The sequence below is a fragment of the Crocodylus porosus genome, unplaced genomic scaffold, assembly GCF_001723895.1.
Source record: "Crocodylus porosus isolate Cpor-Errol unplaced genomic scaffold, CroPor_comp1, whole genome shotgun sequence".
Lineage (NCBI taxonomy): Eukaryota > Metazoa > Chordata > Crocodylia > Crocodylidae > Crocodylus > Crocodylus porosus.
The window spans coordinates 51,658,267-51,670,745 of NW_017728948.1; the positions used below are offsets into that span (position 1 = coordinate 51,658,267).

The 12,479-nt window shown below is 40.4% G+C and overlaps 1 protein-coding gene across 5 annotated transcripts in view; it reads right to left on the reverse strand.

Annotated features, from left to right (window-relative positions):
* Positions 1 to 12,479, reverse strand: part of FRYL (FRY like transcription coactivator) — a 311,142-nt gene that overhangs the window by 58,949 nt on the left and 239,714 nt on the right. For all 5 annotated transcript variants that reach the window (XM_019552760.1, XM_019552761.1, XM_019552762.1 and 2 more), the window contains 7 exons: positions 10,138 to 10,323; positions 9,011 to 9,212; positions 6,543 to 6,664; positions 5,811 to 6,001; positions 4,886 to 4,980; positions 2,668 to 3,275; positions 2,033 to 2,130 (listed from right to left, as the gene is read on the reverse strand). In XM_019552760.1, coding sequence (XP_019408305.1) covers positions 2,033 to 2,130; positions 2,668 to 3,275; positions 4,886 to 4,980; positions 5,811 to 6,001; positions 6,543 to 6,664; positions 9,011 to 9,212; positions 10,138 to 10,323 — 1,502 coding nt within the window. The remainder of the gene's footprint in view (positions 1 to 2,032; positions 2,131 to 2,667; positions 3,276 to 4,885; positions 4,981 to 5,810; positions 6,002 to 6,542; positions 6,665 to 9,010; positions 9,213 to 10,137; positions 10,324 to 12,479) is intronic.

Here is a 12,479-nt window from a genome sequence, read left to right on the forward strand (position 1 = left end):
GTCTGGGGGGGCACCTGGGGTCCCCCCATGGCCAAACATTGAGTTGGGAGAGCAGGGAGGTCACCCTGAGCACTCTCCAGTGGACCTGGAAGTGAACTGTAAGTACTTCCAGTCCACTTCCAAGTTCACTGCTGAGCATGCAGGGGGGACTCCCCCCATGCTTCTGTAGCACACTTCATCCACCCCAGCATCACAGCATCCACGAACCGTGCCTGGTACCTTGAGATATGTAGAAAAAACATTTAAAGCTGTGTCTATAGCCGAATCACTGATTCTCCGAATCAGCATCAAATCTTCAGATTTGGATTCAGCCAAATAGAATCACAGACAGTGATCCAATTCAATGAATCAATCCAATTCAATGAATATGACCTGTTTTGCACACTCCTAATATTTATGTCCGCAGGCAGTACTAGAATTTCCAGTATTCAGGGGTATGGTATGGACATGCACCTAAGCTTAGATTTTGCCTTTATATTTCTGGGCCAAAACCCCAGATCCTTCTTAGAAATGCCACTACTGAGTCAGTCATCCCTCATTCTTTATTTGTGTATCTAGTTATTCTTCCCTAGGGAGAGTGGCAACATGTAGGGGGTGCACAGGGGTGAATGCGCACCCCCCGAGAGTGCTAGTGCACGCCCCGACAGATCACACTCCCTGCTTAGGCAACTGGCAGGGGGGCAGACGGGAGTGCTGGTGCCCCCTCTGCGAGCACCAGCCGGGGAGATTCCTTCGGCTCTGAGATTCCTTCAGCCACTTCTGGGAGTGCCACAGCCACTTCCTGGTAGGCGCAATTGGCCGCAGGGGAATCCCCCTGGTTGGTGAGATGGGCCATGGAGGGACCCTACCCCCTGGTTGCTGACTGGTGACTAGAGGGGAGAGGGAGGCATGTGACCCCCCTGACTAAGGTGGCACCAGTTGCCCATACCTAGGGATGCAAATAGACGTTGTTTTTATACTGCCATAACAAAATTGATGACAGCACAAACTTGAGCATGAAGATGTCATTGTCCTTTGGCACACACAGATGCCTAAATTTTGCCACAACAATGATCCTAGTCATAATTTGTGCCACCTTTTTTTTGCAGTCAATGTCTGCTTTCTTACGGCAAGAGAATGCATGCAGCTACATCAGGCATTAGCTCCTGGAGCAACCAAGGGAAAACAACAGCCTTGGGTGACTTGCCCTGACATGGGGCACGTATCTGTCAGGCAGGGGGAACTTCAACTGTGGTCTCTAGACAGTTCTCCAATTCAACACCTATCCTCCAACATGTCTGCAGCCCTTTAAAGTTTTGTGTCATCTACAGACTTGATTAGGAGGCTATCTATTCTAGCATCCAAATCAATAACAAACATAAGAGAGAAAAATCAGCTGTGTTAATGTGATTGATGTCAGGCAAAGGACACACCAGGGTGGCATCTTAAGGAGTAATTTGCTCAGTAAGTCATAAGTTTTCATAGGTGACAGCCTACTTATGCAATGAATGTTCCTCCTTTTCCCCTTTTTCAAGGATGGGCACTACACTGCTCCTTTTCCAGTCCTCTGGAATCTCTCCCGACTCCTGCAACTTTGTGAATATCACCAAGGGCTCTGAGATTCCTTCAGCCAGTTCCTTCATCTTCATATGAACTTCCAAGTAATTTGTATTAATCTCTCCAACTCTGTCTTTAGCTATCATGACTTTCCACCTCTCCCTTTCTCCTTCCATCCCCCTCCCTCTCTCTATACCCATATATTTTTGCCAAGTAACTGTTGAGCCGTTCCACCTTCTTTGCATCTTCTGTTAATAGCTTACCCTGGCTACTAAGCAGTCGACTCATAGCTTCCCTGACTTTCCTTTTCTGACAGATATAGGCGAAGAACCCTACTAGGAACAGCGGAGCCATAGGTTCTAACTCCTGTGGCCAGGATTACTTGTTTTTCGACCAATATCTATACAACTTAAAATGCATATATACTGCTAATGACATTTATGAAAGCCAGATTTCTGAAAGATACCCCAAAGATCTTTTTAAAATATTTACATACCTTTGCTATCTTGTCAGCTGTTTCTTTACAGAACTGAGTGGGGTTATCAAAATGTTGAATTAGATGAGGCAGTAAACACAAAATGTTAAGAGGAAATCCTGTATACAGAGAAAAGGTGTTGAAATTAAGTTAACACCCAGCAAACCTTCAGTATTTTGGAAACATTTATCACACGATTTCTCTAACCAAAGCTGTTCTATTATTTAAGACAGAAGTAGAATGATCATGCAGCCAATTAAACAAAATTACTAATTAACTCAGTACTCTTATTCAGAGCTTTGGCAAAATTCTTAACACAGTCTGCAAAAGTTTAGAAAAGTATCAAATGATAAAGCTATTATAACTGAATGGTTTTAGAAGTAAAAGCTGTATACAAGCCAATTTCTTTGGAAACAGGGTACCAAAATGTAGCATCCTATTCCAGTGTTCTTCCTTTGCATAATGTTTCTGGACAAAGGATCACAAACTCTTGCCACCTGACATAGCAATGCTTATAATCACAATGAGGATATAACTGCAATCTTCACAGGAAGCTGTATATCACTCTTGAGTTTAAACATCAAAAGATTAAATTTACTTTTCTGTTCATTTATAGTAAAATACAGTATCATTATGTATAGATTTAATATATATACCTGCTAATTGGGAGGGATCCACCAATGAATGTTTGGAGACTGTGATGAGTTTACTGAGGAGGTGGACTGTCATTTCCTGTGTAGATGCTGAGGTAAAGCCCTTAAGGAAGAGCTGCTGAAGGCCTGGAAAATTATTCCATTTCAGTTTACTTTGCACCTTTTCTATTTTCTCCCGACTCTCCGATTTATCCAGAGGCAAGTGAATAAGAAGTTTGTTGAGCAGCCTGAGAGCCAGGAGATATTCATACTCATAATCTGATTCTAACAAGGATGATGCAATCCAAAATATAGTGGCCATCAGGTTGATGGGATCAGTAGTGGGCTGCACATCATTCATTCCTCCTTCTCTTAGAGAGGAGAGGCTTCTAGTCCTTGCTAAACTACCACTGTGGTTTATCCTTCCATCCATAATATCCAGTGTGTTGCTCCGTCGACGGTCACCTCTCCGGTCACCAATCAAACTCAGTCTCAAAGAGTTACTCCTGGTGTTGCTGTAACATCCCAAACAACTGCCACCACTAATAGGGCTTGTGCTTAGATTTATCTGTCCAGTGCTTTTCCTGTTAGCTGCATACTTGTTTCCCATCACAGGATCATGGTATGAGGTTCTACAGTACAATGCAATGAAATAAATTATTGCATATAATGTGTCATACTGTCAACCTCTACAGAGATAATCCAGTATAATTTATTTCAAATTTTGGACAGCAGCGGAGCATATAAACAGATCTAATTTTTCAGTATATAAAATATACCTTACCACAACCAGTGTTAGATCCTGGAATACACAACATACTCAAAAACATTTAACACCATTCTACACACAGCTTCTTCCAAAGCCTAAGTAAACAGGAATGGTTAGCAAAGGCACTGAAGTTCAGTCAACTTCAACTCAGCAGACAGGTGGGGGAATCAAATCAGATCTAAATCAAGTCTAGATATCAGCCTCTCATTGCAAATCAGGTCTCAATATATAAAGCCAGTTTGGGGCCTGAATCTGCAAAGTACTAAAGACTCTCAACTTGTACTATTTGCAGTATCCAGAGGTGAGTGAGAAAAATGTTGCAAGGTATTTCAAACACCAGAGTGAATACGTAAGAAGAGTGTCTCTACGACAGTCTCTTATTCTAACACTTGGCATTATACCTAGAAGCCAAACAGAAGTTAATTTTAGCTACAGATTAATGTAATCTATTTATCAAATATTTCCAAATAAATTGGCAGCTGCGTTAGAGCATGTCTTTCACTAGAACATTTTGGTAATTTAGTTTGATTATGACTTCATAGAGACATTCAGTTTTTCCTGGGAGAGCCACTGCTCTCCCAGGACAAACCACAAGTGTGAGATGTTCTTCTAAAGTAAAAAACAGACCTTATGATGAGAGGCTGAGAGCCATTGGGACTCTTCAGCCTGGAAAAGCTTGGAAAATTCTCCCAGATTATCTGTATATATGTAAGCAGCCTGTGACACAGGCATGGGTTACTGGTAGAATTTTATTGAAAAAAATAGTGATCCCATTAATATAATAATGCTTGCCAAGGCATGTTTTTCTTTTAATACAGCAAGTCCCTTGGAGAACCAAAATGGATACAATCTCATTTATAATGAGTCAGATTATAGACAGTGTAGGGTTTTTTCTAAAGGGAAGTCAGGGGTTCAAAACTGTTTTTTACAACTTAAAAGATAACACATTTGGCATGCAGAGTAAGTGCTCTTAAGACGGATTTAGCGTCTGTCTTATTTAAAGAAATCAGATTCATAATTATTACAACTATAAAGCTATTTAATATTACAAATAGCACTCACCACTACACAGCAAGTCTTATGCAGAAATCTTAAATCACTTTTAAAAAGCTGGCCTCATTACCTCCATTATATTGACTGGGAAAAAGGCATAAAGACGTTAAAGGATTTACCCACGGTCACTTAGGAGCTGATCCTCAAAGGTGACGAAGTGCCCTCTTTTCCACTAATTTATTACAACTGGAGGCCTAATCAATTTCACAGAACTGAGGCATAAAGGGTCAGTGTCAGAGCAGATCTAACCGTTTTGCTTGACTGAGGCCCAAAAGATAGAAAATTGAACACAGCAGGATGTGTTTGTATTAGGAACAAACTGTTCTGAAAAGGTGATGAAAAAGGCTTTGACTATATAGTAATAACTAAATGTAATGATCCTAACCTAGCAGTTAAACTACACTATATATCAGTACTTACTGAGAAAGCGCAGAAAGAAGATCATAATGCTTCATGGTTTCAGCCAACGTATCAATGGCAGACTCTAGAGTTAGAAGTAACTCTATGACAAAACTCTAGAAAAGGGCACAGATTTACAACATCAGTGAAGACTGCATAGGACCAGTTAACCAGTGACGTAAAAACAGAACAAACTGTGTTAGAGATTAATCAATAAATACGGCATGGGATTTAATGCACAACTTTAATGGTGTAACTTCCATGTAGAGTGAAAAACAGCATCCAACAACAAAAATATCCAATTTAGTTTTGATTCTCTAGTCCAATACCACTTACAAGATTCATATCCAATTCTATTATCTCCCTGGATTCACATGCACTACTTTTAGACTCTCTTTTGTGTTGTGAATCAGGTTAGTTAATTTCTAATGCATACAGTGATACAGCTCAACTTGTTTGTTTGGCCACAACATCCCAGTAAAACTTAATATAAAAATGTACAACACAGTTCTCTTTCTTCTTAATATTGCATTGTTTTATTTTAAAATACTGCATCCTCTAGGAATCTGGTCAGTTACAAAGAGTATGTGTCCTGACAGGAAATGACTGTTTCTATTGAGGTATAGAAAGCTAAAATATTTGGAATATTTGGTCACCTTTGAAACTAACGTTAATGCAAAAATCATGATTTTTTTTTTGTTTAGTGTTTAAGTGACATTTCAGAACTATTGTGTTCAAGAACTGAACTGATTATCAAAGAAATAATTTTAATCCCTCCATTTTCATTATTTAGAGAGAAGCCATCAAACAGCCTATATTTTTTACTATGTAATTAAAAAAAATACTATTAGAACAATAAAGAGGTTTAGGTTTCTTATTAAAAAGGGGAAAAACGGTAACTGTAAGATAGCTGCAAGGAAAATAAATTAACAAAATAAACAAATACCTGAGCTTCTTCTCCTGCATCTCCAACAGTTTCCACAAGTCTGGAGAGGACATCAGAAAGTGTGGAGGCGGTAAGAGGCTGCTTCAGAGCCCTAAATATCTGAAAGGATCTCCCAGCATAGTGTCGAGAGGAGCAAGAAAGTGCAGTTTGCAAAGCAACTTCACTGAGACGATGCTCCAACTGAAATCCTGCTATGACAGTAAATGAACATCTAGATGATAGGACAGGCTTTATCTTTTTTTCTTTTCTTTTTTCTTTTAAAGAAAACTAAATGTTGCAACTCTAACAAATTACCATTGTTATTACACATTTGTTTTTAAGCAGACAAATTCATTATAGTTACTTCTTAGTTGGGCATTTAAACTAGTTTGTTCTGCTTTTATTTTTTTCCTCTTTTCCTTGACAGGAAATCCTCACAAAGACCCATCTAATCACTTAGACATCTTTCCCATATTACTGAACAGAAATGTTAAGAGGGGGATAAAATATTTAAACATTAAATAGCCATGGTGGATTTGTAATATATATTTTTTCTTTCTCCAAGTACAGGTTATAATGACATCAGATTTTAAGAGTAAACCCTTATGAGCTATGTCAAATGAAAGGCATTTGAGCTGGAAACAGAAGGTCACTTTCTGGAAATTTATGTTTATTTCTAAGAGATTTCTACTTATTTTCCAAAGTATTCTTTATTTTATTGAAATTAGTATAGCAAAATGTTTTCTAACATACCTGAGCTTGATTGCTTAAATATGGACACAACGTGCTTTAGAAACGCAGTTAACTGCTCAGCACTCTTAATACTAGGGTTTTTGGCTGAAACATCCTCATGATTCCAAAGTGGGCCCCTTTTCCTAAAAATAAAGCCAAACAAACAATGTGGTGGAGTATAAAATTATAAACATACAACTTCTTATCATTATTAATTGATGTGGCACTTTTCACCTCGAGAAATTTCCAAGGCGTCTGTCTATCTGTAGCAGGGGTATCAATTTACTCGGCCCCATGGACTGGACAAGTGGCACAGGTCTGGTCCCACAGCTGGCCCTGCATGCCAGAACCAGCACATGTTCTGGAGTGGCTGGAGTGGATGCTGCATGTAGTGCGATCCTGCTCAAGCCACTCTATGGCTGTGCTGCAGGAGGCGACTGCTCTGCTAGAACCAGCATTGAGCTGACATGCTCTGAAGTGGTTGATGTGGTCCTGGAATAGTTGGAGTGGGATGCCTGGCACAACTGCCTACTGTCTGTTGGTCAACTCTGAGACTCACAAGGCAGCACCAGTAGCTGGATAATAGGGTTCTGTGAGTTGGATCCATCCCATGGCCCATATCTTTGACACCCCGATCTACAATGTAAGCGGGAAATCTCTCTACCCACAACAGTAACGCAAACTTCCCTGAAATAAAATACAGCAACAGTTTAATATATACTACACAACAATTAAGACAAAAAGTGAAGCAATATATTAATTCCAACTGAAATTGCAGGAGGAACTCAGCAAGGGGGAAATAAATAATGGCACAAAAGAGCAATTAATTATAACTAACACACTGCAGATTAGCCAGTGGCATGTTTGGTCAAAACCCTAAATCTCCAAAAATGCTGTTTGTCCTGCATGCTTTATGAAATCCAGAAACAAGCATCTGACCACTTGATAGGAGTCTCACAGGCTTATACAAACCTGAATGATCAGGGGTAAAAAGATTAAATCTATGAAAAGCTGCCAGGTTCGCAACTGAATTTCGCCACTAATTCCTGCCTTCAACACACTAGCTCTTTTCTGCTAGGTCACATGTAATCCATACAAACCCTGCTCCTCCCAAAAGACTTTTGAGATGCTTCCTGATCATACCTTCAAGTATCTTCCGGGGGGGTGGGAAAACTGCAAGGTTAAAGGAGCTGCCACACTGCACTTCCGGTGTGAATTCCAATGGTCCCTAACCAAGAGCTATCTAGTTGGTCAGGGCAGGCCCCTACCAGAACTCCACCTGTGCAGGGAGCTCCATGAGTTCACCAGCTAGTTGGCAAGGGCTGTTTGCTGGAGCTGTGGTTGTGTCACACAGCTCCTGAGCCCAGGAAGTGAACGCCATTGATTTCCCTCCCCAGCTGCTTTCTCACGCCGAATTCAGTGGCAAGGAAAAAAGTGGGGCATATGGCAGTGGCACTCATCCCCTGGGCTATGGAGCTGCACAAAAGTGGCTCCAAAAGGAACCAGTGCCGACCAGCTGGTAAGCTCAGAGAGCTCACTGTACACACAGTACATCACCAAAGTGGGGTGAGACCATACTACTGTACCTCCCTAGATCCACCCATTTCTGTCTATACAAGGATAGGAAATAGGTTCTTTTTAGCATGCATCACATGCCTTAGAACAGTGGTGTCAAAGATATGGCCTACAGAGCACTATCATCAGGACTGCAGTGCTGCCTACTGCATGCAACACACACTGACTCTAGCCTATATGCTACATGTAGCTTCTGGTATAGTATGCCCCCTGCATGGGGCTGGTGTATGGTGCCCACACTAGACTGGCCCTGTATGCTGGATCCAGGGCCAGTTTGGATCAGGCCCAGATGATCTGTCCTTGTTGGATCCAGCACACAAAGCTAGTCTGGCATGGGTGTCACATGCAGTACATGCCCCAGACTGGTCCCGTGTGCCAAATGTCATGCCAGGCTGGAGCTGGCACACTCTACAAGCAGCATGTGGGGATGATCTATGGTGCATGTGGTATCCACACCAGACCTGCTCTGTGTACTGGATCCAGGACTGGTCTAGATTAGGCTCATAGACTGGCCTCGTGCACCACATGCAGGGCTAGTCTGGTACAGGAACTACATACAGCATATGTTCCCAACTGGCCCCAAACTTATCTTCATATGTATTTTCAAGCATTAACATATGTAAATGCTTGAAAATGCATCAGTCTGGGATATACCAATGACTTGTACAATCTCAGGAGGAAAGAAAATGCCAAATTGCCTTGGGAATCCTGGGAAATCAAGGTGGACTGAAAGGTTTTACAAATACAAACACACACACACGTACAGACATGGGCAAAGAATATTCAAAATTAGAGTTAAACTTCTACTGAAGATAAACAGAAGACAAAACAGACAGTTTCATGTCAATGATATGATATCTCATCATGTTTCCATGCCAAATAACCTTTGATAGCAGTTGACGTTAAGCTATTACCTTGAGGTAATAAATTCGATGAGTGTTTTCACTTTTTCATCCTGTTCTACTGAAATATCAACCTCACTGAGGATGGTGGTGTGCAGATGAGAAATGGCAGCGGTGGTATTTCCTAAACTGATGCTAGAAGAGGTAGAACTTGAACTAAGCCCTGAGTCTGTCATTGGGGAGGGCTGGTAATCAGGTATACAATCACTAACACCTGTTGAAAGAAAAGTGACTTTATGATTATATAAGACAATAATATTTTCATGCTAATCTTAAATTAACAATTAATATGTATACCAGACAGTGCATTTCACAAGCTGCACTTTCATTTTGTAGGCCAAGTCTGAGTTCGACTGATGAAGTTCTAGGGGTAGGTTTACATAAAACAGGTCTGTTTTAGGTCAAGCATTAATAAATTATATTCATTCCTCACCTCTCCAAGTGCCAGATTTAAAAAAGATTTGCAAAATATTTTTTTTCTGAAAGCAGAAATAGACCATTTTCAAGATGCACCAAAACTGAGTTAATATAGTATATGGTAATGTAGTGCCACCTACTGAACATGTTATACAATACCAATATTTAACAAAAATTATTTCTCACTTTCCCTGAATATATAATATAATCAAACTTTAAACTTTAAAAAGAAAAAGCATTTTATGGAAAAGAATATGTCTAGTAAAATGGACTGATTTCTCACATTGATTTAGCATTTTATACATATTCTAAAGTTTTTCATACAGCACTAAAGATGTTTTAATATTAAATTGTAAAATGCCAATGGGCTTACGTCTTAAAGTAAGAGTTTCTATAACTGGGGACAGAGACAGTATCTTTTTTTCCCTTTAAGGTACAAAAGTGCTATTTTATCTAACGAGCAAACGAGTTTCTTCTTTAGTTATCCACAGCCGTGTGTGGCAAGCTAGCAATTAATTCTCCAACTGTGCTATAACTGATGACTGTGTACAAAATGTTAAATAAGAACTGTATTCATCTTATCTTTTTGAAAAATTCAAGAGACAAACTGTAACAAACTGGAAATGTTTGAGGAAGACATTACAAACATAGGAGATTAACACCAAAGTCAGAAGTGATTTTTTCATATCATCTCAACTAAAAGCATATAAACTACAATATACCTGTGAAAGTATAATCTAGATGTGTTATTTGTTTGACAGTGAGCACCCTGGGTTCGTTAAACTCTCTGTTTCTGAGAAGGACAGAAGCAACAGACTGGATGTTACTGTTGGAGCCCATCACTATGAGCAAATGCAAAAGCAGGCGTTTACAATGCTCATATACTTCGGGATGGTAGTGGTCAAATCCTAAAATTAAGAAGTAAATTAGACAGGTTAATTAAACACACAGTTAACTGAACATTACCTAAAACTGTCAACACAGTCAAAACGACCTACAATGTAATCCCTACAAAACACATTTTTATATGAAGTTATATAAAAACAACTGAAAATTTTTTACTGTATGAAAAAAGACATTTACAATACTAACCCTTCTGTGGTAACACATGATTTTTATTTCATATTATAATTTAAGTTCTGACATGAATGATGCTGAAAAGGGCAGGGATACCTGAAAATATTATTTAAGCAAAAAATCACTAGCAATAAAGAAAACTACTACCCAAAGAAGCATAAATCGCAAGGAGGAAAATAACAAACAAGAGTCAACACTAAGGACATGGGATGCATCTCAGCTTCACTGAACCACCTATGCAAGGGAGAGGAAAAATGGCTCCAGCACAAAGCACTTCCTAAAGGGGTCCAAGTTCTTACATCTGTTTGTATTCCCTATCCATATGCAATTCTCAAGAAATAAGACTGCCTGGTCCAATGTACACAAGTAATGAATTACTGAATTTATTGAAATATAAGACAAGGTTGGGAAACTGGCATGGGGAAAAAAGCCCCTCGTCTTATAATCACATCCAAGGAAATCCCACTAAATACACTTATTAAACTACTGGCAGAACCAGCATGTGCTCAGCAATGGAAACAAACTATGAAGCTGATTAAATGCAGCCAGCACTGAACATGACTAGAAAAACACATGGCCCACACTGGGTAAACATGCTGATAGGAACTTTTTTTGGGTGTGGCCCTTAAAAATATATGCAGTTGGTTCATTCCCTCTTGAGGGACACCAGGCCTGGAGGTAGTGCAATAACAAGCAGGTACTCAGAGAAGCTGGAGCAAGCTCCCACACTCTCCCTAGTGCCAAAAATGCTGATGGGAACCTTTATTTTTTGGCCCATAAAAAACAGGTGCATGTTCCCTCAGCAGTGAACTGCCACCAGGCCTGAAGGTACTGCAATAACCGACAGTACTGGGAGGGCTAGAGCCAGTCCCAATACCTCCCCTTGCTAAAACTGCTAGATTTGAGATCCTGATAGGAACCATTTTTTTTAAGGAAAATTTTTCATGTCCCAAGTCATATCAGCCAAATCAATTCCAAATCCTTGAGTCACTCAAGAACCATATGTTGCCCTACTACCAGCAAGGACCCTCCACCCCTGCCTAGGGCTTCAGATGCTTCTAAATCCTTCAGTGAACACCCTACATCCAGGCCCAAGCCTGGAGACTTCAGATTCCCCCAAGTTTCCCTTGTCCTCAGCCATGTGGTTGCAGAAGTAAGAACAGACGAACATAAGCTATATCTTGGCAAAACATATAGCAATACCAATTAAGTGCAGTCCCTCTCACTGCCAACTCTTTTGACAGTCATGGTAAGCCACTACAGTGCATACATTCTAACCTTCTCCTCACTCCCATAGATAAGCTGTGGCTTCCCGCCCACCGCCATTTCCAAGGATTCCTGTTTCTTGCCCAGCCTTAAATCCCTGGCAAACATCATCAAATAGGACCCCAAACAGTTCACCCAGAACCCCTGTCATCCCCTCTCTCAGCCTGGCACATACAATTAGTGTGGCTCTGCCCTCCATAAGGAGAAGCCAGGCCAGGTTGCCTTGTACCTATCTAAATACAAATTTTTGGAAGATCCCAGGACTCATCATGACAAGACGACCCAATTCCAGTCATGAGTGGGGGGCACATGGATCCTTTGTGGGGGGGTTATCTGGAATACATATACATACTGAGCAGTGTTGAGCTGTGGGATCACCACGGCTTGAAATGCTATTAATTCTGCTGGGGCCTAGCCCAATGAATTATCTGGTAAATCACAAGCCTTTGGCTTTCCACTAATATCATGCATAGTTTACAGATGTCAAAAGAACAGTAAATGAACTGAGAATATAAACCCCAAACTGGGGCTTGGACTAAGGGACTGCAATTGGGTTATAGAATAGCAGCAAGTAGATACATACAGGTGCAGATATGTTTATTGTAACAGGTGCATGGTTTCTTAACGTGGTTTAAGGTGCATGGTGAAAAGTTTGTGCTAGATTGTGTGTGTGTGTGTGTGTGTGTGTGTGTGTGTGTGTGTGTGTGTGTGTGTGTGTGTG